Source organism: Globicephala melas, chromosome 2, assembly GCF_963455315.2.
Source record: "Globicephala melas chromosome 2, mGloMel1.2, whole genome shotgun sequence".
Classification (NCBI taxonomy): Eukaryota; Metazoa; Chordata; class Mammalia; order Artiodactyla; family Delphinidae; genus Globicephala; species Globicephala melas.
Genome location: NC_083315.2, coordinates 149585610 through 149611083, shown reverse-complemented (window position 1 = coordinate 149611083; position 25474 = coordinate 149585610). Strand labels below are relative to the sequence as shown.

General features: G+C 47.8%; 3 protein-coding genes across 11 annotated transcripts in view; 2 read left to right on the top strand and 1 right to left on the bottom strand.

The window, feature by feature from the left end:
- The window catches only part of LTBP2 (latent transforming growth factor beta binding protein 2), a 99867-nt gene extending 90596 nt beyond the window's left edge, over positions 1–9271 (top strand). For 3 of the 7 annotated variants that reach the window (XM_060295053.1, XM_030831720.2, XM_070044997.1), the window contains 11 exons: positions 101–232; positions 507–632; positions 1203–1346; positions 2206–2397; positions 2525–2608; positions 3319–3447; positions 3725–3862; positions 3952–4119; positions 4431–4799; positions 5714–5863; positions 6313–9271. In XM_060295053.1, the coding sequence (XP_060151036.1) occupies positions 101–232; positions 507–632; positions 1203–1346; positions 2206–2397; positions 2525–2608; positions 3319–3447; positions 3725–3862; positions 3952–4119; positions 4431–4799; positions 5714–5863; positions 6313–6458 (1778 nt within the window). In that variant the 3' untranslated portion in view covers positions 6459–9271. The remainder of the gene's footprint in view (positions 1–100; positions 233–506; positions 633–1202; positions 1347–2205; positions 2398–2524; positions 2609–3318; positions 3448–3724; positions 3863–3951; positions 4120–4430; positions 4800–5713; positions 5864–6312) is intronic. The other 4 variants (XM_060295054.1, XM_030831721.2, XM_030831723.2 and 1 more) reach the window with 3 other exon arrangements.
- A 1528-nt stretch (positions 9272–10799) lies between these two features.
- ISCA2 (iron-sulfur cluster assembly 2) lies at positions 10800–13637 on the bottom strand. Of its 3 annotated transcripts, none has more exons than XM_030831731.2 (4): positions 13532–13637; positions 13225–13327; positions 12988–13103; positions 10800–12541 (listed from the first exon to the last, which is right to left on the bottom strand). In XM_030831731.2, exons 1-4 carry the CDS (start codon positions 13600–13602, stop codon positions 12367–12369), a joined length of 465 nt encoding a protein of 154 aa, XP_030687591.1. In that variant the 5' UTR covers positions 13603–13637; the 3' UTR covers positions 10800–12366. The 3 variants fall into 3 exon arrangements, 2 of the variants coding, with proteins under 2 accessions (XP_030687591.1, XP_030687589.1); XM_030831729.2 differs by having other exon boundaries at positions 13225–13330; positions 13532–13634; XR_009563167.1 differs by lacking the exon at positions 13532–13637 and having other exon boundaries at positions 12403–12541; positions 12974–13103; positions 13225–13525.
- Positions 13638–13776: 139 nt separating this feature from the next.
- NPC2 (NPC intracellular cholesterol transporter 2) lies at positions 13777–22909 on the top strand. Its single transcript, XM_030831718.2, has 4 exons — positions 13777–14138; positions 17356–17463; positions 19054–19226; positions 22066–22909. Exons 1-4 carry the CDS (start codon positions 14057–14059, stop codon positions 22150–22152), a joined length of 450 nt encoding a protein of 149 aa, XP_030687578.1. The 5' UTR covers positions 13777–14056; the 3' UTR covers positions 22153–22909.
- Positions 22910–25474: the final 2565 nt, after the last annotated feature.

The window sequence follows — 25474 nt, the reverse complement described above, 5'->3', positions numbered from 1 at the left end:
AGACCCCAGAGGTTGTGGGGCATGACCTTTTAATGCCAGAGAGGTGGGGCCAGAGTAGTGACCCGGCCGCTTCTGTCCCCTCTCATGACTCTGGGGACAGACACTGATGAGTGTGAGGACTTCGGAGGCTCGGCGTGTGGGGCCTGGAGGTGTGAGAACAGCCCCGGCTCCTACCGCTGTGTCCCGGGCTGCCAGCCCGGCTTCCATGTGGCCCCGACTGGAGACTGTGCTGGTGAGTTGGGAGCGGGTGTCCAGGGTGAGAAGCCTGAGGACACCTATTTTTCATGTATCCAGCTAGAAACTATTTTTTGCTGCTGTTTGAAGTTTGTGTATTTTCCATACAGCAGTGCTTACACAAAAATTGAAGAGGAATGTCAGTGTTAGAGTTTTCCTTTCCTGTATTCAGAAGTTAGCTTTCAGAAATCTTGGTGTTAGTAGACCAAATAAATAAGAATTCCCAGAGAATAGAGAGCACACCCTACACTGTAGCCTCCCCTGTCCCACAGACATAGACGAGTGTGCCAACGACACCATGTGTGGGAGCCACGGTTTCTGCGACAACACCGAAGGCTCCTTCCGCTGCCTCTGTGACCAGGGCTTCGAGACCTCGCCCTCCGGCTGGGACTGCATTGGTGAGAAGCCTGAGCCAGGGAAGGGAAGGCCCTTGGGCCCTTGATCCCATCTCCGCAGATCTTGGCTGCCCTGCAGAGAGGGGCCCTAGGGCCCTCCTCCTGAAATGTTCAGGGTCTAACAAGGCTCCATAAGGGGTCCTCATAGAGTGGCAAGGGAGGGAGATTTCAGCCCCACCCTACAGGGGCACCTTGGCCAGGTTGGTCAAGGAAGCGAGGCCACCTTCAACCAGCAGGGGAAGCAAGCACGCCAGTGAAGTCACCGCCCTTCCCCAGAGACCCTAAGGTCTCAAGGGGCACATGTGGGGACCGTGCGGAGGGAGGAACCCTTCCTCTTTGTCCACTTACGGACTCTTTTCTGCCACCCTTCTCCTTCTTCCTCTTCCTTCCCATGCCCTCTGCTCATCTGTTCCTCCTTCCTGCTAACTCATACCCACTTCCACTCTTGCCCCAAGGCCTAGCCTGTTTCTTTGGGGGGGATGAGACAAGGATCTGCCTGCTGGGCTTGAGGCAGGGGCAGGGGTGCCTGGGCTGCCTCTCCTCTGCCCACGAGTCTGTCCTCCTGCCTGGCAGACGTGAATGAGTGCGAGCTCATGCTGGCGGTATGCGGGGCGGCACTCTGCGAGAACGTGGAGGGCTCCTTCCTGTGCCTCTGCGCCAGCGACCTGGAGGAGTATGACGCTCAGGAGGGGCGCTGCCGACCGCGGGTGGCTGGAGGTGAGCCCCGGACCCCACCCCGTCGTTGTGCACCACCACTCCATGGCTTACAAAGCACTTCCACTGCTCCAGCTCTTAGGGATGTGGGCCGGCCGGGCTGCAGCTCAGGGATGGAGTGCCGAGCGGTGAGGGGTCTGAGAGTGCGGTGCCGAGTCTGCTCCAGGCCAGGGAACTTCCAGGAGGCTGCAGGGTTGTGACGACCCTACAGGAGGCTCAAGAAGCTATAATGCCAATTTAGGGGGGCCTCAGGGATCTCAGATTGAGCCTTGGAGGGACCCTCGATCCAACCCCGGGGAGCTGTTGGCTGAGGGAGACTCTGAAGCTAAGTTCGACGCTCCCCGTCCCACTCCACCGAGGGACGCTGCTGGGCTCAGCCTCTCAGCCCTGGCGGGATGGGACTCAGCTGGACTTCTCTGACTTGGGGAAAAGCAAGCAGGACTTAGGACAAGGAAGGGTGGGAGGGTCAGGGGTACAGTGTGAAGCAGAGGAATGGGCAGAGAGGGCTGCCCATACGGTATGCCAGGGACTGGGGGCGCCCCACTGCAGTGGAGGGAGGCAGGATGGTACGCTGGAAGGAGCGGGGGTTTGGCACCAGAGGAACGGGGGTCAACTCTCTGCTAAGCCACTAGGTGGCTTTGGCAAGTCACCTAGCTTCTCGAAGCCTCGGTTGCCTCTTCTAGGACAGATGGCCTCGGGTGAGCTCTCCGTACGGGTGTGAAGAGCATCAGGCGAGACGATGGAAGCATTTCGCACACTGTAAAGCGCTATATAAATGGTTAAATTTTAAAATAAATTCAAAGGCTAGGGTGCCCCAGGGGGCCATGAACAGACAATAATAAGGGGCTTCTATCGCAAATAGGTCACAGGATCCCTGAGGCCCCGGCAGGGGAACACCCCCCAGGCCCCATCCGCATGGGATGCTACTCTGGGCAAAAGGGCCAGCCGCCCTGCTCCAGTCTTCTGGGCCGGAACACCACGCAGGCCGAGTGCTGCTGCACCCAGGGCACCGGCTGGGGAGATGCCTGTGAGCTGTGCCCAGCCGAGGACTCAGGTAAGGCCCCCAAGGGTCCCAAATCCTCTCAGGGTCAGCTCTGCAGGGTGACACTGAAAGAAGGGGGGAGAGGAAGGGGGGGTGGCAGAACCCTTCTCCCTCTGAGCTTGGATGCCTCCCTGCACAGTCGAATTCAGCGAGATCTGCCCTAGTGGGAAAGGCTACATCCCTGTGGAAGGAGCCTGGATGTTTGGACAGACCACATACACAGGTAACCTCCCTACAGACCCTCCTTCCCGAACGCCACTCACCTGACTAGGCCCGGCCTGGTCCTCCAGGAGGCCCCCAGGGAAACTCTGCATGCAGTCCCTGCCTCTCAGGGTGCTTCCAACCAACGTTCCTGTCCCAGGGCTGCAGATTTTTAGCTGGAAGTTCTGACCTGAGCTCCTCCTGAAGTGTCTATACAACCCCATTTTGGTTTCTCTGCTCACTCGAGGCTGAACCCTCCAAGGAACAAACTATGATGCCTTGACTAACCCAGTCACAGGGCATAGGGACACAGGCCAGAGGCAGCTGCTGGTCTCCCTGGCCCCACTTACGAAGCCCAAAACTTTGGGGAACTCACACTCAGGAAGGGTGGTTCAGGAATGGGCTCACACCTGAAACCGGAAAAGGAAATAACAGAAATGGAAGTAGTTCCCCTTGAATGCTTGCTACGTGCCAAGCACCGTGTTAAGCCCCTTACATGTACTAACCTTTTAATCCTCATCATAACTCTAAGAGGTTACGTAGTGGTATCCGTATTTTCTAGGTAGGAAACTGAGGCAAGGAGAACTTAAGCAATTTGCCCGAAGTCACCCACCTAGCAAGTGGCAAGGCCGGGATTCGACCCCAGCCAGTCTGGCTTTGGAACCCCTAGTCCTAAGAACTGCCCCATCCTGCTTCTCGCCTTCCCCTCGCCTCAGCTCTGCCCTCCCACAGATGCCGACGAGTGTGTGATGTTTGGGCCTGGTCTCTGCCAGAACGGCCGGTGCCTCAACACGGTGCCTGGCTACATCTGCCTGTGCGATCCTGGCTACCACTACGACGCTGCCCGCAGGAAGTGTGAGGGTGAGACACCTAGCACCCCTCCCTACCCTGGGGCCCAGAGCTGAGTGCTCACCCACCCCTGCCAGCCAGCCCAATTCTTGCTGGGAGTTCCCCTTCCCAGGGAAGACACCCACTACAGCGGGCAGGTCTGAGGTGAGGGAACCTACCGGAAAGGCATCCCTGGGAAGGGGGTGAGGAGGGGACACAGTTACAAGAAAACCCCCTTCCCTGAAGGTGGCCTGTGGGCAGGCCGCGTTGGCACTGCCCTCGACCTTCCTCCCATCTCCCTGCCTCCCAGATCACGATGAGTGCCAGGACATGGCCTGTGAGAACGGCGGGTGTATGAACACGGAAGGCTCTTTCCACTGCTTCTGCAGCCCGCCCCTCACCCTGGACCTCAGCCAGCAGCGCTGCGTGAACAGCACCAGCAGTGCGGGTCAGTGGGGGGGCCATGGGGCGGTGGGGCAGCCGGGGGAGCGGACCTGGGCTGGGGGGCTCACATGCCTCCGTGCCCTGTGCCGCCAGAGGACCTGCCTGACCATGACATCCACACGGACATCTGCTGGAAAAAAGTCACCAATTACGTGTGCAGCCATCCCCTGCACGGGCGCCACACCACCTACACTGAGTGCTGCTGCCAGGACGGCGAGGCCTGGAGCCAGCAGTGTGCTCTGTGCCCCCCCAGGAGCTCTGGTGAGAAGGGCGGCCTGTGCCTGAAGGAGGGAAGGGGGGACACCTGCGGAGCTGGGCTGGGCCCCAGGGTAGGGGCTGTCCTCACCTTGGAATCCACAGTCAGCCAGGTCTGTGGGTTTAGAATGGAGTAGGGCAAGTCAAGGCCCTGTCTTCTGTCCCTGTTGTTTGGGGACAGAGCGGGGGACAGAGGACGGCAGTCCCAGCACGCTCCCTCTCTCCGTGGGGCAGTGAGCATGAGCTGGGGAAAGAGCACTCCAGGCTTCAGCTACCAGGAGCCAGGCCCAGCTTCCTCTCTCCCTCCTCCCTGACAGAGGTCTACGCTCAGCTGTGCAACGTGGCCCGCATTGAAGCGGAGCGGGAGGCCGGGGTCCACTTCCGGCCCGGCTATGAGTATGGCCCTGGGCCCGAGGACCTGCACTACAGCCTCTATGGCCCAGACGGGGTCCCCTTCTACAACTACCTGGGCCCCGAGGACACCATCCCTGAGCCGCCCTTCCCCAACACGGCCAGCCGCCCAGAGGACCGCACACCGGTCCTTGAGCCTCCCCTGCAGCCCTCAGAACTCCAGCCCTACTACGTGGCCAGCCATCCAGGTCTGTGTTGCTGCAAAAATGGGGAAGAGGTGGGCTCTGAAGCTGTTTCACTTCCATCTCCTCCATCTGCTCATCACTGTCAGCAGGGTGAGGACAGGGAAGGGAAAAGACCCCCAAGCCCCCTCACGGGTCACTCAAGGGAGAACTCCAAACGCCCGGGTCACACGTTAACACCTCCCTCTGATGGACTAGCACAGGGGACACAGAGAGGTACAGGGCATCATCCCAACCCCAAAAGCTGCCTGTGGGAGTTGAAGAGGGGGACAAAAGCACACTCCCACCACGCCACTTACAGTATGCAGGATACCCTGCTCTACAGGTTCATACTTGTGACCTGAAATGGGAATCAAGGATTTCTAATCACTTTAAAGTTCCACTGTGGTCACCCAGTTTGTAAGTGGCAATGACCCCAGCACTCGGGACTTGGATTCTAATGAGGAAGTCGGACGTGGCATCTGTGCAGTGGACGCAGTACCTGCCATGGGGACAGCCACTGCATCAGACTGATCAAAACTGCACTGAGATTAGGGACAGGGTCGTTTCCAGGGGAGGGGGGTTGCTTAGAGAAAGAAGAGGGTTAGGCAGATCTTGGAGGAGTTTTGCTTTGTGGTGAGTGAGGGTAATTCCCTTTTGCTACCAATCGTGTCCGCCCCAAAAAAACTATGTAAAGATTTTAACAAAATACCCTGCCACCAACCACAACAAAATCAAAACTGTACAGGGACACCCAAGCGCTCAGGAGCCCTGGCGTTGTGAAAGCAATGAGTCCCAACCTCCCCAGAGCACTCATTTAAAGTAAGCGTGCCTCTCCATCTAAAATGACACGTACTTATTTTTAAGAGTATTGCTTTTTGTCTCAGCATCTTTCTGTGAGAGTGTTATGATCCTTCCCACCCCGACCCCAGGAGTTCATTAGGGGAAACCCTCTGAGCGGAGGGCAAGGGCCCCAGGGTGGAGTACAAGGCCTCAGACCCCTTCTCTCTCTGACTCCCTCCTACCAGAGCACCAGGCCGGCTTTGAAGGGCTTCAGGCCGAGGAGTGCGGCATCCTGAACGGCTGTGAGAATGGCCGCTGCGTGCGCGTGCAGGAGGGCTACACCTGTGACTGCTTCGAGGGCTTCCAGCTGGACACGGCCAACATGGCCTGTGTGGGTAGGTTTGGAATCAGAGTGGCAATGCCCAGGGAGCAGGACGGCCCTGCTGGCTCCATGTGGAAAAGTCAGACTGGCCCACTGCTCACTGAGGGTACAGGACGGAGCCTAGCTGGGAGATTCACTGCTGCCCCCTAGCAGGCCTGCCGGGCTCCAGGCCGAGGGACGAGAGCTCCAAAGGTCTACGCTGTGTTTAGAAAGCCCTTTCCATGGAGGTTCCCAGATAGAAGAAAGGCAGGGACAAGACAGCATGGTCACAGTATGGGCTCACTATCACCGGCTTTGTATCCGTGAGTTGCTTCCTTTCGGGCAGTGGCTTTATCCTCCGGCCACCACATCTAGGATTGCACTGCAGGGCAGGGGTCAGGGCTTAGTGGCCAGAGGGGCAGAGGCAGCAGGCCGGAGGCACGTGGGCTCCCTACAGCTCTCTCTTCCCTCTCCTCCTCTTAGATGTGAATGAATGTGATGACTTGAACGGGCCTGCAGCACTCTGTGTCCAAGGTCACTGCGAGAACACGGAGGGCTCCTACCGCTGCCACTGCCCCCCAGGTTATGTTGCCGAGGCAGGCCCCCCACGTTGCACCGCCAAGGAGTAGCGGCGAGGAGTCAGTGCAGGCGGTTACCTGGAAGTGGGCCCTGGCCACAGGCGGGGCCTTGAGGAAGCTCTCCTGGTTGGGGGGACGACATGAAGACACCGGGCAGGAGGCCCTGCAGCCAGCTCCCAGCCAGCCTCACCTGCTTTTCATCTCCCCCAGCTTCGGCTCTGCCTGTGAGCTTCTGTCACCACCTCCACACCGCCATGCCCTTGCTTGGCTCAACCACCACCAAGTGCTTTAATGCTTCAACCACTGGCCGTGAGGCCCAGTCTGCCATCTGTCCTGGCCTTGCTATGGGATGCTTACCAAAGGATGGCCCTGAACCAGCCCCTCAAGCTGTGCAAACATGCAAGGTCCTTCGGCCTCACACTGCACACACCCTTTTCCAGCCATGATCCACGTATCATCCTGATGATTCCACACCTGGATCAGAGGCTATATCTGCCCTGGGATGGTCCTTCAGAATCTATCAAGCAAAAAAGGATTGGGGGGAGTCTGGGGAGTGACTCCAATGCCTCCTCCCAAGAACCATCACCACCACTCAGCAAATCTGGTCTGGGCCAGTTGTGCCACATCTCCACCTTGTTGCCAGTTCTGTGGCCCCGGGGAGGGGCAGAAGATCCCCTCATCTCAGAGAAGCAAGACTGATACTATATTGCTAGTAAGAGACACAGATGAAGGGGAGCAAGGAGCCTGAGAAAGCAGCAAAAAGGCAATGTAAAAAAATATGGGGAGTTGATAAAAAAAAGGGGGAGCCAGGGCTTTATACAAGTCTAAAGAAAATATTCAGTAGCTTCAGGTAAATAAACATTCAGAATCTACCCAGCAATAGCTCCTGTACACCACAGCAAGGGCTACCACAAAGCAGGGTGCCCACCTCAGAAGACCTCTGTTAAATACATACTGCTTCTTACAGGAAACAAATCTCTCCTGGGCTCTCCTTTTGTGGACACCAGTTTGATGTGCTAAAAATAAAGAGGTCTATTTTCTAGCTTATGAAATACAGTGTAATCTTGTTTAGGGGAAGCGAGATTTCCTACGTTGTTTCTTCTCTCAACTCAAGAGGCCTCTGTCCTCTTCCCCTTCATAAAACGGCTGGCTGGCATCCCACTGAGTTTACAAGTAGAGACTCACTCCAACCTTGGCTAGCTGGGAGTTTAAAACCACGGTGGAATAAAGAAATGTACATCTGGGCTCTTCTGTTTTTGTTTTTATTTCATATTAAACCAAATTTATAAACCAAATTTCTTGGCTGAGTCTAAATGTTAGAGATGAGGCTGTGCTACCCCCTCGCCAGCTCTGCCGATAGCCTATGATTGGGTTCCAGTAGCCAATAGGAAAAGGTTCTTTCCTCTTCTAAGACAAAGAAAGCTCTGACTTTGCATTTCTGATGAATGGCAATGTAAATGAACAAGGCTCTGTGTGCCTGAAGACATGGAGATGAATGCTCTTTTCTTAATTTAATCTGTCCTGTCCTACCTGCTGCTCTGTCAGCCATCACAAAATAACTTATTGAATGCTTGCTATGTGCCAGGCCTGTGTTGAATACTGTACACAAATTTCATTTAATCATCCAACAATCCTACTTACTACTTTTATTCCCAATTTACAGATGAGGAACTTGGACTTACAAAGCTTAAATAATTTGTTCTATCTGGGTCACTATACTAGTTGAGATGTTCTCAGCAGACAAAAATATATAGTTCTTAAACATATGAAAATATTCTGACCTTCATTCATAATAAAAAGAAATACAAGTTAAAACTACACTGAGACACTTTTTTAAACTGTCAGATTGGCAAAGATTTAAGTTTGTTAAAACTCCTAGTTGGCAAGCACCTGGGGAAAGAGGTACTCACGTACATAGCTGACAGGAGTATATATTGACACAGCTTCTGAAGAGGATAATATGGCAGTGTCTTTCAAAATTATAAAAGCACTTACTCTTTAAATCAGTAATTCCACTTCTCAGAATTTAACCTTCAGATATATTCTTACCAAATGAAAAATGACGTATGCAAGAGGTTACTTATTATAGCATTATCTGTAATAGCAAAAGGTTAGAAGCAATTAATTGCTATGGAGCCCTAATAAGAAAAAAAAAAGTGGCTCTAAATGCCTGGGTAAGATTTCCAAAATAGATTAAGGGAAAAAGGAAGGTTATACAACAAAGTGAAGCCTACACTGCTATTGCTATTTCTCTAAAACAGAGGGGGAAAAGAATTGGATATAACCTCATCCTTGCCGCTCCACCTCACACGCTGTATTTCAGAGAACTCACCATTCCTCAATATACCCTTCGAGAAGTGCACTTCCTTAAATGCCGTTCCCACCGCTCCTCCTCCCAGCCCTCGCCTTCCTGCTCGCCCTTCCCGCGATAGTTCATGCATATACACATACTTCCTTGTATTAGAAACACAAATGGCATGCCGTTCTGCACCTTTTTTACTTAATACATACTTGCACATAAAGGGCTGTCTCATTCTATTTTATAACTGTATACGTCTCCACTGAACGGATAAATCATAATTTATTTAATCAGTCCCCTATTAATGGATATTTCCATTGTTTCCTATCTTTTGCTATTAAAAATAATGCTGTAATGAACATTCTTGTGCATATGTTATTTCACATTACATCTACGGAATTGTACCTGCGGGCTAAATTCTTAGAAACAAGGGTAGTTGATGGGGAGGGCAACAGAGTGGATGGGCACAGGACTGGGAGACTTTTCACTGTATTCCCTTTTGTGTCTTTTTGAATTTTGTACCATATGTCTTACCTATTCAAAAATAAAATATTTTTAAATACAGCTGCTGGACATAGACTGCTTAAATGCTCCCTCTCTTTATATACTTATCTGACTATATTTTACAATTAAAGCCAGATGATAATTATTTCAAAACTTCTTAAAGCAAACGTCCTTTAAACAGCCCTGCGGCATTTCTGTGGAGAAATGGCAAACAAGGATTTTAAAAGAGCAATCATAAACATCAATGCAAGATATCTAGAAAAGTAGAGGAGTTTCCTGCTTTTGAGACAAACACGCAAGGCCAGGATAATGTTGCAAGGGACAGTGTCAGGCTCTGCCCACTGCAGGGTGTCAGTTCAGGGCCAGAGTTCACGGGAGGGCTACCCCATGACAGTCAGTGCTGCCCACTTCTCTGTACAGGATGCTCCTGCCAAATATCGACCCTCCGCTCACGCTTTATGACAAAAGACCAAAAGAATGGGGCGCAATTCTCAGAAGAAAAGTTAGAGAAAGAAGAGTATCTTCTTGGACACCTACCTTAGTAGTCCTTCCTAATCTCTTACTTCTGAATCCCTTGTAACTGGTCAACATTCCCAAAGAAACTAAGGGTGGGTGGGACACCTATAGTTTATATACCACTGGTCACTATCAATCATGTAACTGAAGAGTATGATTCCGCAACAAGGAAAGATCTGGATGTTGACCAAGAAGCCCCCTCTTTTGAGCCAACAACATAAAGATTCACACATAAAGCAGAGGGAGGGCTCCTGTGCCTTCAGTCCTTACACAATTATGTTTGGCTACGGCAATGGTGGGGCATGTTGCCCCAGGCAGTCACTAGCTTATGAAGTTAAACAAAACCAATTCTGCAATAAATAGCCTCTTGATAACCTCTCCTCAAAGTAATAGGGAGGCAAAAAAATCTTCCAGCTGATACTGGAAGAGTATAACGTTTTCCTAAATGAACTGCACAGTGAGCAAAATTTGTGAAAACATGCGCTGGCTTGTACGGCCTGCCAGGAAGAGGGCATCTGGTCAGAAGAGCCTACAGAAGATCCTAAACCTATTTTACCTCCACTTACTATTATTCCAAGCCAACTGCCCTATCCCCTTGATGCTATCAACTCCCCCTGCCCTGTGTTCTTAAAATTTCTACATTGCCCTCCTCCAATGGGGACCTCAGGTTTCCCTATGAAGCTTTTCCAGTGCGATAAGGTGATTCCTCCCTAACCTACCCTTTGTAAACACAAAATTCCAATTCTTCCATTAATATGAGGTATTTACACATGGTCAATCAAAGAGACACTGTTCCTACCTAACTGACCACTGGAATTTAATTGTTTTTTGAACTAAAGCTATTATGCCGGTGCTAAGATCACCATATAAATAAATAACCCACAAAAATATCATGGAAGAAGAGGTTTAACACCTAAAATGTAACAAAATCTCTAACGAGGATGAAAGGCCTTAGTCTGAGCTGAAAAACTTATTAGGCCCAGGTATTGGCAGCAACTTTCAATGGCTTAGTAAAGTTACACACAGACACTTCCACAGTATGCTGCTTTGTGCCCCCTTCCATGGATATCTGCTAAAAAAAAAACTGCTCAGGTTTCTGAGTGTCCCTTTCTTTCATCTTTGTACAGACTGCACACACGATAGGTTTGTTTTCTCTAAGTCCTAGGTTTTCCCATATTGAAAATGTAAGTATGAAGTTTCTGTCTCAGCTATTTTGTCTCTAAATTCTGTATTTCTATTTTTCTAATGGTAAATTCTTTATTGAATGACCTCAATTCCAATCCAGTCTAGAAAAATTTCAATCCAGTCCAGAAATGCAAGATTTGCCAACATGAACTTTTAGGCTCTCGAGGAAAAGATGGGTTTAACCAATAATCCTTACAGAATCAACTTGGTTGTGGTTTCCCCAGCATTAGCATTCATTAATCATTTGTCATGGTGGTGGTGTTTTTATCTTTTTTTAGTTGTCTGTCCATGCAGTTCTGGCTGCCCCAGCTCCATCACACACATACCACAATCATTTCTAGCTCTTTAGCTTATTTAAGTGCTTTACCAAACAAGTACTTTAAAATTTATTGGAATTTGTGGCTAAAAAGCTCTTCTTTCAGTGACTCTAAAGTAAGGTTACCAAGTTTAACAAGTAATATACAGGATACCCGGTGAAATTTGAATCTCAGATAAGCAACAAATAATTTCTAGTATTCACTGAGACACACTTATACTAAAAATTATTTGCTATTTATCTGAAATTCATATTTAAATGGGCATCCTGCATTTTATCTGGTAGTCCAAACTAAAAAAAAAAAAAAAAAAATCCCCAAGTATCTATTATCTGTGCCAACAAAGGGACCACTTCCTGCTATGCAATGAGATCAGAAACATTTTACACCATAAGGTAAGTGAAGCAACATATTCTAAAAAGATTCAGTCACTAAAGGATCAAAGAAGCTTAAAATGTCTGTGTGAATATGGAGTATGAGGCTATTTTTCAAACAATTCAAGTATCAGTGAGGTTTAGGTCCAAGTTTTCTGGGTGATGGGCAATTGGTTTTGTGAATCTAGCAGATTCATGAGTATGAGAGGAAAATGTATCTGCTGTAACAAATGGGAAGCAGAGAATGGGCTGCATAGAAAATAAGGGTAAGTCAACTAGCACATTCAGGAAGGATGAAATGAAAAAGATAACATTTCATTTGCCTTTTTCATCCTCTCTGGCCTAGTAACCAGTGTTCAACCCACCCAATCTATGACCCTGATCCACAACACAAGTAATTAAGGACTTTCTTTAAAATGAAGCTTTTACACACAGCTATACACCTATGTACAAGTAGCTCTGAAGGCCAGAGAATTCCAAATTCTGGAACCTTGGAGGCTCTACAGAGGATACTGGTTTCGACAAGTTACTAAATCTTACGTAATAGCATCTACAGGCTTGGCCTTACAACTGTGAGGGAGAAATTAACTCAAGAGAAAAAGCTTCACATTCTGAAAATAAATAGTGGTGAAACACAGCATTCCTGGATCGAGGGAAATGAAACTGTGAGAGGGACAGGATTGGAAGGAAACCTCTAGAATTCTTCTAATCCCAGGTTCCTCAAATCCGTACAGATGATGGTCATCTCTGGGTCACCTGTCATCACATCAAAGTTTGACAGAGAAGGATGACCCACAGGAGCAGCCTTGCTGTGCTTGAGGATTGTTCAACACTTGAAATGAGCTTCGGATCAGTTCTTGGCTGAAGTCCACATGGGCCCCTTTCACGAAGGCCAAGCTATCAGAGTCAACCACCACTCTTGCCCCACCCTGTTCAAATACCCTGAAAAGATGGGAAGAAGGCATTAATGTATATCATACACACCAAAAACATAACACCCTCTGAGCCCAGAGATGCACATCTTCTGTTTTCTGAAATACAGAGGAAGCTTCCCTTATTACCTCTAACAGGTGCTGATCTTCTCTGAGGCAAAAAGATTCAATAGAATGAATACTAGGAAATGTTTAGAGGTTTAAGCCTGGAATCTTTCTAGTCCAGCCTGACCCTCTACCAACTACCCTATGCACCTAGACGGGCCAGTTTTCCTCCTATGACTTAGTTATTTTGAATCAAGACAACAAATCTTCACTGTATCCCCACTGTGTGAGAAGGGTGATGTTAAATTATCCTTAGCAAACGTTTTAAATGTGGAATAAAAGTGCACCTTAAACTGGAGACACTTTTATCCCTCCTGCACATTCTCCGGGAACCCACCCCTTTCTCCTTGCCTGTCGTCGGGGTTGATAACTGTATCCAGTGAAAATTTGTACTGGAATCCGGAGCATCCACCTCCCTCCACCTCCAGCCTGAGGAATTCTGACCCTTCGGTGATTTCCAGAAGCCTCTGAAATGCAGGAAGGGGGGTCAAGAATGCCAGGCAAGGGGAGAGAGAAAGGTGGGCCAAGGGGAGATCCCCCCACTCCCAGCCCTCGCCCGCCACCGCTGCCCCGCGTCCGGCCTCTTACCTGGACGCAGCTGTCGGTGAGGTGGATCTGCCCTTCGCCAGCTTCGGGGCTGGAGGACGACAGTTCCCGAAGCGCCCGAGGTCCGCGGGAGGCCGCGAGGAGCCTGCTGTGCAAGGGGGGAGGGTGAGCCTGGGAGCAGAGAGGCACCTGGCGCCCTCCACCTGGACAGCCTCAAGCCAAACCTGAAGTCCCTCCACCTGGACAGCCTCACGCCAAACCTTCACCTCCCCCGCGAGCCTTAGTTTCCCTTTAGTCCTGGACGCGCAGAACCAAACACCCTTCCCAGGTGCTTTTCTAGGCTTGGTACCTGCCCCCTGGCCAGAGAGTGACTGCTCTCAGGGCCACAGCGGTTAGACTCAACCCTCTGACGGCCGCCATTTTCTTCCACAAGCACCGCCCCTCGCATTGTCCCAATCCCCTTCTGCGTCTGGGCCTCGGGAAGCGGGATCCACAGAGACCCCGCCTCTGAGCACACCTATTGGGTGGTGCAGGAGGAGGGGGGATTTGATTGGCTAGAAATGCTCCCGTTGCGGAAGCATTTGTGGGACTCACCCACAAAGCCCGGACGGAGCATTGGAGAGAGGAGCTGGGCCGGAGGGAGGTGGAAGCCAGCTGGCCCGGCAGCAAAGCGGACCGGATGGGCGGGGTTTGCGAATGTCTGGGACCCTGTGTCTGGCTCCCTGGAGCCGGGGGCGGGGCGCGGGTAGGCCTCGGACCCGGTTGCTGGTGACCGGTCGCCTGACTGGGCTCCTCCCCCGGCCCGCCCCTGAAGGTTTATCTTGTGACCGCGGAATCCGGTTCTTCGTTCCTTGAGCTTGTAGTCTCAGCTGCGATGCGTTTCTTGGGCGCCGCGTTCCTGTTCCTGGCACTCAGCGCCTCCGCCCTGGCCGAGCCGGTGCATTTCAAGGACTGCGGTGAGCCCCGGGGCCAGCCTGAGGTTCCCGCACCCTCTGCGGGGAGACCCCGACAGAACCCGGTGCTAAGATCTCCGAGCTAGGTTGGGTGGGTCCCCCGGGCCGCCAGGCTCAGCCTCGGACCCCTCGTGGAGTGGGCTGGAGTGGGTTGGGGTAGGGGACAGGGTGCTGGCCTGGATGAAACCCGACCACTCACAACTTTTCTCCTTCCTTGGAACGCGTGTTTGGGATCCCAGCACATTCCTGGAGGTGGGCCTTTTGCTGAAGTTTCCTAAAGATTGTAGGGCAAACAACCGAAGGTCCATGTGCAGCGTTGGGCGTAAGGGGTGCGGCGCAAAACTGCTTTTTATTTATGCCTTGTGCCTTGGATGTCCTCTGCCTCTCCACTCCTTTTGCTTTTTTAAATTGCCGTTTTGCTGATAAGTGGAAAGTCAGTTCTCCTTTTCATGAGTTATTCCGTTAGGGCGTCCTTTGGGCTATGGAATTTTGTGATTCTTACCAGTTTTCCTCTCATTTATAAAACTCATGTTGCTGGTCACAACTTGTGATGCATAACCCTGTCATGCAGTTATGGTTGGAATCTTTGTTGAGAAGCACAACAGGGGGTAGAAATTGTGAGCTCCTTCAGTCAAGTCTATCAAATTGTTTGAGCAGAACTTTTCTGAAGTGGAGAGGTGTAATAATAAATGAAAGAGGCATGAAACTGATTTTATAAAATTTATGAGCTGGAAGGAAGCTTCGAGATCCTATAGTCAATCATTGAATTCCAGAGATGTTAGGTTACTTACCCAGTCACACAGCAGAATGGCAACCAGAATAAATTTGCTCCTTCATATCCAGTGCCCAGGTAATAGTAACTGCTTAATAAATATTTGTTGGAAAAGTAAATGAGGGAAGAAATACTCTTTCCACTATATCTCCAAAATTCATGTTGAGGCAAAAACAAAGTTGGGGGCTAGGAGACAGGAGTGATTAAGGAATAAAAATTGCTGGCCTGTTTATACTTAACAAATGTGGTTCCACTGAACTAGGAGACTGGCATTTGAAAGATCCTATTATCACCTCAAATTACTGCCTTTCTCTCCACTAAACTTAGTGGCCAACATTTGGATGAAGACACTGTTAACTTTATTGTCACTCAACTCTCACAATCTATTTTACAGATGAGGAAACAGGCACATTAAGGTACTTGCCCAAGTTCTTACAGCAGTAAGGAACCAGGTTCCTAGTAAGCAGTAGGAAACTAGTGGGTGTTTGTGAGTCACTTTGGGTTTCAACAGTAACATTAACATTAAAAAAAAGGTGGGGGGGACTCGCCTGTTCCGTCCAGTGGTTAGGGCTCCCCGCTTATACTGCAGGGGGCAGGGGTTTCATCCCTGGTCAGGAAACTAAGATCCTGCAAGCCGCGGCACGGCCAAAAAAATTAAAAATTAAAAAAAGAAAAACAACTAAGGAAACTAAATCCTGACATTGTTCTGCTCATGTGAATAAAGCAGGTGTTAGACCTATGGCAAAAACCTCTTAAGGGAAGGAGAGTTTCAGTTACAGACTTTCAATTTACTTTTGAATTGGGAAATACAGTGTAAAAACTTCAGTGCCCACATCAAAAGGTTTTTTGAGTCCCACTCTATGCCCCCTTTCCCTGAAGTGGTATTTCCTCAAGTGAGAAATGGGGCCAAGCGAACTAGTTTTGCAATTTTTGCAGGTTAGGACTGAGAAGTTTGCTCTATTGACACTGGAAGTCCAGGAACGTCTTGTCAGCAATAATAAAACTGGATGAAGGAGCTACAAGTACTGCCCTCTACTCAGTTCCTACTAGATCATGTGACCCAGCCTTGAAAGAAACTAGAAGTTGAAACTAGAAGTTCAGCATAAGCACTGATTTTCAATAAGTTGTTGACTAAAATTCCAGATATTTTCTTTCCTGGCCATAGACGATAGGACAGAGTGGAAGAGAGTGCTTAAAGAAGAGAATCTTGTATTTATTGTTTGAGAACTTTGCCATGATGGAGAAGCAAGTTGGTGATAGGGAACTGCTAAGTATGATTTACAGACCTAGCTGAAGCAGTGTTAGTCAATACGATGCAACTCTTCCACCCAAGAGCAGGCAGATAATGTGCTCTCAACCTGCCTTTTCCTTTCTGTCTTCATGCATTCTACTTTTGAGACAGAGTCCATTCTATTGTCTAGATCCATAATTTCACCCACAAAGTAAATTTGAGGTGAGAGGCTCACCCTTTGTATGAAAGGGAAACTTGCTAACCCACCCAGGAGCAGCTACTCTAGATTGAATTCATGGACTAAATCCCAATATGATAGTAATAGTGAATACCTATATAGCATTACTATGTTCCAAGCACTTATTTCAGAGCTATATGTGTATTAGCTCACCTACCCTATGAGGTAGGTACCATTATTAGCCCCCAGAGAGGCTAAGTATCTTGCCTTAAGGTTCCATAGTAAGTAATGGAGCCAGTGAGATTTCAAAGCCAGGTGTCGGATCCCAGAGTCTAGCTGTCAGCAGTGGTATATGAGTGGCGGAGCTTAGGCTTACCCTGTCGTTTACTTGCGTTCTCTCCCATTCAGCTGTCTGGTTTCAGGGGCCTGGATGAAGTAAGGAGATTCTTAAAGATTTGTACTTAACCTTTTTTGGTCAAGGTATTTTTGTCCTTGTTTAGACTGAAAAAAAAGGACACACACCCTGCCTCAAAGACACTTATTTTGAAGAACACAGGTTCCAGAGTAGAGTGTACTACAGATGCATGCTTAAGATTGTTCTCATCGGTAGGAGTGTACAAAGCTCAGAGACCACTGATTTGGAGAGCTACCAGGACAGGATTGAAAGATGGTAGGGAAAGGCAGTTAGGGAGCAGCCAGTCTCAAGATTCCAAATGGAAACAGTAGCGGTGCAACCTGAGCCATCGCTTATGCCGAGTGTGCTGCTTTAAAATCCTGTGTCAGGATGGAAGGAAGGGTGGGGATGATTTCCCCTGGAATAGCCCTCCCAGGATATAGAGCAGGGGAGCTGACTAGATATACTCAATAATTTCTTTAATTCCCTTTCGCCTGTCAAATGTGAACAGTTTCCCGGGGACCACGGATGGTCAGAGAAAGAACTCGCCCCCATTGGGAAGGCAGAGCACCTTCCCGTTAGGTAAGAGACAGCCTAGGAGGTTTGTTTTCCCACCCATTTCAATAAATTTTTCTTCTTTTGCAGGTTCTGGGGTCGGAGTTATAAAGGAAGTGAATGTGAACCCGTGCTCCACCGAACCCTGCCAACTGCACAAAGGACAGTCTTACAGTGTCAATGTCACATTCACCAGTAGTGAGTAAAAGTGGCTCTTACCTTCAAATTCATCTTAAAGCGTAACATCAATCTCAAGTATTGGAATAATTGTGGGAATATGAGGGAGGGGAATTGCAGTCAGGAATTCTGTGACCTCCCTCTCAATGGGCAAAGCTTGGATTCACTATGCTTCCTTCTCATACTGGGTTCCCATATGCCTGTTTCTCAGAATCCATAGTTGCCAGACTCCCTTCGAGCAAACAGGGGGATTTCCATGTTTTCACAGGTCAAAGAAGACAGCTTGGCTTCTCCGTGCCCTATTTTTGGTTCACATTTCATGGGAGTGTCAACTCTGTTTAGCTACTGACTGCAGAGTGTTAGTACAGACCCCAACCCTGTAGACTCTGGAACGCCTCCAAAGTGTTATTTCAAGCAATATATCTTCTGGCTGTTAAGTCTATTTTCTGCCTGAAAATATAGGAACAATTAATATTTAGCCTCTGTAAGGTTTGGGGAACTCACTGGTGACCCAAGAAACAATCAAGAAGCTTTCTTCTTCAACTTGAAGGCATGTTATTGGAACTTGTTTCTTTCTGGTACCACATTCATTTCCTTCAGATTCCCAGGAATCTAGACAATGTGAAAATCTCTGTTTCTAGAAAGAGCATCTACCTTGAATCTTTCCCTCATTTTCTATCCTATGGAACTAGACTAGACAGACTAATTAGGAACTTTGAGATTTCTGTCATCTCTTGTTTGTAAGCCTAAAGACAGCTCTTAAGTCCTAGAGTTGTTCTCTCTCCTGGACAATACGCTGTCCCCTCTAGTGTTCCAAACCAAAAAAGTACCTTCTAAACAAAAGTAATTCCTAACCCAGACAGAAAGAAAGAAGCAGAGCCAATGCTCTGGATCTCCAGAAAAACCTAATAGTGCATAACTCCAGTTGCCCTAATTTTAGTATATTTATTCCTCTGCCCAACTTGCAATATGGAGGGTAGAGGTTAGCAAGAAATGTTCCTCTTTCTTTTACCCAGTTTCTAAAGGGTTACCGCTTTCACTGCTGTTACAGCCCGTGGCATTTCTAAGGAGACTCCTGTTCCCTCTTTCCATATTGTCTTCCATTTTATTCTTAATTTCTATCGGAATCCTTTGGACAGGGTATTTGAGAATTCAGAGACCAGTCTCCCCAAACCCTTTAAGATACGCAATACACTTTGACAGAACCTGATGTAAATAGTAAACAGAAAGTTTACCACCAAAAATCAGTTAGCTTGTTCGATAAAGTTATTTATCCATCCAGGTGGCTCTGATTCTCCTGAGAAACTATGAAGGCAGTGAAGAGCAAGGTGGGGTCAACAGCAAAAAAAACAGCCCCCACTGACTGCTTTTTTTTTTTTTTTTGTATAATTCAGTAATTTTTCAAGTTTCAGAGTGAATGCTTACTGTATAGCATTCACGGAGGTACTAAGTATAACTCCAAAGAGAAATAGACCCTAGGAATTAAGAGGTACAGAATTTGGTTTGCTACCCCAGCAGTGCCGTTGCTTGAGAATATGTCTGAATTTTTTATTTACAGTTTGGAAATAGGCTGTTTCCATCACCATCTTATTCTCTTTTTTTTTCTCTTAGGCACTCAGTCTCAAAGTAGCAAAGCCGTGGTGCATGGCATTGTGATGGGCGTCGCAATTCCCTTTCCTATTCCTGAGCCTGACGGTTGTAAGAGTGGAATCAGCTGCCCCATTGAAAAAGACAAGACCTATAGCTACTTGAATAAACTACCGGTGAAGAGTGAATACCCCTCTGTAAGTGACATTGTAGTTGAGGACACCAAAGGTCCTGTGACTAGATTGGAAATATGAGGAGAGGGGGCAGGAAGAAAAGATTAGAATAAGAATCCTTTATCTCTATGAGGAAGAGTTGGACACCTGGGAGAAAGGAGTGTAGGAATCTTGAGCTGGGGTGGAGAGTTTTCACTGTGTCCCTTTTTTCTTTGTCTCTTGCTTAATGGTCAGCCTGGGCCTAACGATGCCTTTTTTATATACAGTATTTCACTGGATTCTTGTGACCACCTGTGTAGAGGTCATACTATCCCCATTTTACAGATGAAGAGATGTTAGCCTCCAATGCTATGCAATATGAACAGAGTCCATTCTGCCAAGAATTACAGCCTAGATTGAGACCCAGGTCTCGTGATTCCAAAACCTGTGCAATGTTATAAGATTTTAGCTAGGTACCAAATAGTTCAAGATTTCAAGTAGTCAGAGCATTGTCATCAGAAAAACTTGGTTTCTCCATTAATCTCTTAACAAGAAAGCAGTAATTTACTAGGTCCGTAGCAGAGCGGTGGCTTTTTCCTCTGCTTTCTCTCCTCCGCCACCACCACCCCCCCCAACCTTCACCTCTGACTCGCCCTGCTGTACCTACTTCTTTTTCTACCAAACACTTGTGAGATAGAGCCTGCTGGAATGAGCCTGTGTTAACAATATGAATCTTGATAAGAATGGAGGAAGTAAAGGGATTACTTTTTTTCCATGAAGAAAAAGAGCTGTATTTCTTTGTTGTTTTTTTTTAAAATTTATTTAATTTTTGGCTGCGTTGGGTTTTTTTTGTTGCTGTGCACGGGCCTTCTCCAGTTGTGGCAAGCAGGGGCTGCTCTTCGCTAAGGTGCGCAGCTTCTCCCTGCAGTGGCCTCTCCCGTTGCGGAGCATGGGCTCTAGGCGCACAGGCCTCAGCAGCTGTGGCACGTGGACTCAGTAGTTGTAGCGCCCGGGCCCAGCCGCTCCACGGCATGTGGGATCTTCCCGGACCAGGGCTCGAACCCGCGTCCCCTGCATCGGCAGGCGGACTCTCAACCACTCGCCACCAGGGAAGTCCTTAGAGCTGTGTTTCTTAAAAGGCGATCAAGTAGAACCAGGAGCAATCTGGCCATTTATTTCCTAGAAACAGCAAGTAATTAAAGGACATTCTAAAAAGACTCAAATATAGGGAGTCTGTGCTTAAGCGGTATCAGAGACCCTAAAGGTCAGGAAGAGATTTGTAGATTAATTTGCAGAGCAGCCAGGTAATCATGGGCATATCTGAGCCTCAATAACTTAGAGTGTCTAGTTAGGGCCTGATACCGAGTAGGCACTTAATATATGGTAGCTATTGTTAAGTGACATTTCATTTGTTTTTTGTTTGTTGGTTGTTGTTTTTGTTGGTTTTGCCATGCCACGCAGCTTAAGTGACATTTCATTTGAAAACCAGCTTAAACTATGTTAATGTGTGCACTAAGTGAAACAGTAGTTGATGTGTACTAGTCTTGAAAAATTTATCAAACAAGTTTCAAGAAGCTGGGTATCACTGTCACTCAAATGTTGCATTCTGAAGAAACATTTTGAGTACAAAAGAGAGGTTGTAACTAAAAGCAAGTAAGCTTAAGAAAGGACTGGCAGAGTGCCAGTGCCTTATTAAGAATTAGAAGAGAGAGCTCATAGTATGAGTGTTAACAAGTCAAGGCAGAGATCTCTAAGGGGGTATATTATTGAAGAAAGAAAAAACAGTTTGGGCTTCCCTGGTGGCGCAGTGGTTGAGAGTCCGCCTGCCAATGCAGGGGTCACGGGTTCATGCCCCGGTCTGGGAAGATCCCACATGCCGCGGAGCGGCTGGGCCTGTGAGCCATGGCCGCTGGGCCTGCGCATCCGGAGCCTGTGCTCCGCAATGGGAGAGGCCACAACAGTGAGAGGCCTGCATACCGCAAAAAAACAAAACAAAAACAGTTTAAGGGCATTAATCAAAACTATATTGCCACAAAGGTCATTGTCCCTGAAAGTATTCATACAACCCTAAACTTCTTTGAACATCCTTTGTGCTTTGACATTTCATTTTCCAACTAACAAGTAAGTTTCCTGAGACCTAGGAATCTAACTTTTTACTCTTCATACTTCATAGTTAAAGTTGGAAAAAGCTGGATCAGGTTGTCAAAATGCATGTGAAATTGTTTAAATGTAAAATTATTTTTCATGGATGGCTTTATTATTTTAATTAATTAATTCATTCATTTATTTATTTTGGCTGCGTTGGGTCTTCTTTGCTGCACGTGGACGTTCTCTAGTTGAGCGAGCAGGGGCTACTCTTCGTTGTGGTGTGCGGGCTTCTCACTGCGGTAGCTTCTCTTGTTGTGAAGCATGGGCTCTAGGCACACGGGGTTCAGTAGTTGTGGCTCACGGGCTCTAGAGCACAGGCTCAGTAGTTGTGACACACGGGCTTAGTTGCTCCGCGGCATGTGGGATCTTCCCCATCCAGAGCTCAAACCTGTGTCCCCTGCATTGGCAGACAGATTCTTAACCACTGCGCCACCAGGGAAGTCCTGGCTTCATTTATGTACCATTGATCTCAGAGGGAAAAAATGCTTTAGAAATTGTATTTGAGAAGCTAACTGCTAACACCAAATCCTAGGTGTAACTTGGTTTGCCCTTCTAAGCTAAAGGACACGGGCTGTGCCCACATCCCAAGCAGCCTTCATGGTGGCATGACTTGAAGAAAAGGATGAGGAATTAGGCAGTTTGTTACAATTTACATTTAGGATTCATAGTTAAACCCATTCTGGATTGAGGTGAGGTTCTAGTTTCATTTTTCCCAATTCTTTTTCTCTTTCTCCAGATAAAACTGGTGGTGGAGTGGGAACTTACGGATGACAACGACCAACGTCTCTTCTGCTGGCAAATCCCAGTACAGATTGAAAGCTAGAGCTATTTGATGCCAATATGTCCGTCTGGGGGTGAGAGAGCACGGGTGGAGGGAGAGGAGGAGAGATCAAGTCTAAACTAAATCAGTGCCATAAGATGAAAGGAATTTCTAGACTGCCGTTCTAGCCTCTCAACCTCCAAAAGCATCTAAGACCCTATTTCCTGAGAGCTCAGAACTGTCGCCCCTGTATTATCCTTTGTAAAAGGGTTGAAGGAAGGAAGAGAAAGTGAGACTGTAGGGATTGATTTAATTGTCTTCAGGGAGAGTTTTTTGTTTGTTTGTTTTGGTTTGGTTTTTGCTTTTGGGATAAGGAGGGTCTAACCAGACATGATCCAAATGAGGCTGCTTGGGGGATATTGGATAACTTGCCCTAGGGTAACTAGCCCTTGCAGCAAAGCACGGGTTCCAAACCACATCCATCTAAGTGGGATATTACATCTGCAAGTTCCTCATCTCCACGTGCCTCGTTGAGTTCAGTGCATCTGGCCAATGAGCTTCCTCACCTCCAGCTCCGCTGCTTCACTGGCCATGACTTGCTGTGCAGTGGTGTCCAGCGTGGTAGTGGAGGGGAGGTCTTCTACAACAGAAATTCTCTGCAGTTAGCTCATGTCTCCTTTACTATCTTAGGTGGTTTTCATTAAATGCATCACTTGATTAGCAGATGTTTGATTTTTTTTTTTTTTAACAACACTAACTTGTGGCTTCTTTATGCACCTGGAAATGTCCCTTTGAATAAATAAAAACTCGTCAATCTTTTCTTCTGGGCTGTGGACACCTGCTTCTTTCACAGAGTATGTTCCCCCAGATCCATGGTAGGTGGACACCTGGTCCCGTGGTCCCAGAGTGCAGTACTGTAAAGACATGACTTTCAGAAACTGCCACTTCTCCCTTTCACACAGTTAGGCCTCACCTCTCTATCTTACACAAAACGACCTTGTTTGCTTCACTTTGCACAGTCTTATACCACCAAGTGTGCTTGAAAGAAACAGTGAAAGCAAACATCACCTAGTTGAATAACAACATCTGCAGGGTCAGGGGAACTGAATTTGGGGTTGAGGCGGGGAGTAGGAAGTTACAAGTTGGCATAAGTGCAGCAATCTTTGGGAACCTCCTGCCTTGAAGAAAGCCTAGAAGCTTAAAGATGAAATGTGAAGTTGCAGGAAGTAATGGCTAGATTATTTAAATCTTGGAGTGTCCTGCTCTTGAAGTACAAGTATAATCATGGGGCATATATTTTGCTGTTTTGAATCAATGTACTATCAGTCAGGTTTTAGCTGTCACAGAGATTACAGCCCTATTCACAAAGGAGTTGGGTAATGTGGAAGGTCATCTCTTTTAGTCTGGGGTGCTTATGCAGCAAATAAGTCATTTGGTCCAGTTCTTTTCATCCTACTGATTTCACTAGATTTCTTGGATTTCTTTGGCTTGTGAGTTTCCCAGGAAAACCACCAGGGGACAGCAATAGATTGGGAATAATGTTATCAACGGCCAAGATTTCCTAGTTAATTCCTGGAGCCATTCAACCACTGTACTCTAGCTAAGATGTTTTGTGTATCCTGTCACACTGTGTCTAGAGGGACAGCCCACTCTCTCCACATGCTGAACCCTGGGTATATCAAACTTAAATGGATTCCAGAGGTGGTTAACTGCTGTAGTTTCTGGCTTCAGACTGCCGGTAGTTGGATCCTGGCTTCACCAATCAGTAGGATAACCAGTATGATCTTTAAATCCCTTAACTTTTCTGTGTGTCAGTTTCCTTATCTGTTAACTAGGGTTAATAACAGTAGAGCTGTGAGGATTAAATGAAGCGATGCATGTAAAGCATTTAGAATGACCCCTGGCACATAGTACATAATCAGTAAATGTTAGCTGCATTCCAAGAGACAGACATTGTCCCTCATCTAGGTATAGCAGGAAAATCAGAAGGTTCAATCTGATGTGTGATGATACGTCACCTCAAAAGTGAGGCAATGCTCTATGCACAGGAACTTTCTCATGTGCCTGGAAAACCTCAGTTCTCATATGCGTCTGCTCTCGCCCTAATCCCAGAAGACTCTCATGTCATTGAGCTCCTTTGAGGCTAACAACTGCCTGCCCTGCATTTTGTACTTCTGCCCTCATATGTTGAAGGAAGACAGAAAAAAAGCAGTCCCACTAGTGTATACCCTTCTGTTAGAGCAGAAGGGTCATGCGACAGCTTAGAACTGTTTACCAGCCACTGTGAGGCTACGTGGAGCCTGCAGCAGTGAGCTGGGTAGGGCTCCCACGGAGGGATTAGTTTGAAAGGTCGTCTTCTGTACAGAGGGTTTGCGGGCAGCCCCCTCAAAAAGGTCATGCTCTTTCCTGTGACGCTCTTACGCTTTTCTAGTCCACTGAGCAAGCCATGGAGGCTTAGACAGCTCCTCTCTTGCGTGAGTTCCAGAGTAGAGAAACCCCAGACTCCAGTGGTTAAAAAAACATGATGCAGACCCCTGTTTACAGCATAAAGGGAATCCAATACCCAGTATGCCCAGTTTGGGAGAGCGTTAGATGGGAGGGCTGGCATTTCGTCAAATCTTCAGGCTAATGAAAAGCAATGAGCATGGAGTAATTTCTAATCCCCTATGTTTGGTTTGAAATTTTAGTTGACTTTTTAAAAGCAACAGATTGATCTTAATTATGCTTTGCGAAGGTTGATAAAACAGTCTGTTCTCTGAGAACACCCACGGACATAGGAAAGTGGCTTGACATAGGTGGGGTCCAGGCTAAGGGAAGGTGATCTGGGATTAGCCATTTACATCAGACAATCCAAGAAGCAAATATTGCTTAAATGACTGGGTTGTTGTGAGGACAGGGTCATGGTACGTAGGGAGAGCACTGACACAGAGGAAAGGGTTATGTGTGAAAAATGTCGCCAAGGTGATAGTTACCTTGAACAAGTCTTTTCCCAGGAACCCTTGGGAAAGAGATCAGGAAATAGAAGCTGGGGGATTTAAAGGCCTGAGATACTCAGCTGAGGAGGGTGAGGGTGTGTGTGTGTGTGTTGGGAATGGGAGCTGCAGTCTTGTGTGACCTGCGGTAGAAAGTGGCACAGGATCTCCACAGATGTTGCCTAAAAAAGTCTTTAGAAGAGTTGAGTCATTTTGGGTTGTTGTGTTTCCTTCTATGAAGAGAATCCCCTGGCCTATCCCTCAGATTCTAAACTGAATCCTATTCAGTTACAGCTGTCAGTTGACTAGCAACTAAATGGTCTGGGTGTTGGTTGCCATGGAAACAGCTAAAAGGCCCATCGCTATGGGAACCTACCATGCTCTCCAAACCAGGGATTTGGTTTCTAAAAAGA

Bases quoted from the DNA above. Each gene is read 5' to 3' on its own strand.
- ISCA2 (XM_030831729.2), bottom strand. From the start codon at position 13,602: ATGGCGGCCGTCAGAGGGTTGAGTCTAACCGCTGTGGCCCTGAGAGCA. The intron at 13,104-13,224 runs GTAAGAGGCCGG...CCTGCATTTCAG, and splicing joins TCACCGACAGCTGCGTCCAG to AGGCTTCTGGAAATCACCGA. The intron at 12,542-12,987 runs GCAAGGAGAAAG...CCATCTTTTCAG, and splicing joins GTTATCAACCCCGACGACAG to GGTATTTGAACAGGGTGGGG.
- NPC2 (XM_030831718.2), top strand. From the start codon at position 14,057: ATGCGTTTCTTGGGCGCCGCGTTCCTGTTCCTGGCACTCAGCGCCTCC. The intron at 17,464-19,053 runs GTGAGTAAAAGT...TTTTTCTCTTAG, and splicing joins CAATGTCACATTCACCAGTA to GCACTCAGTCTCAAAGTAGC. The intron at 19,227-22,065 runs GTAAGTGACATT...CTCTTTCTCCAG, and splicing joins TGAAGAGTGAATACCCCTCT to ATAAAACTGGTGGTGGAGTG.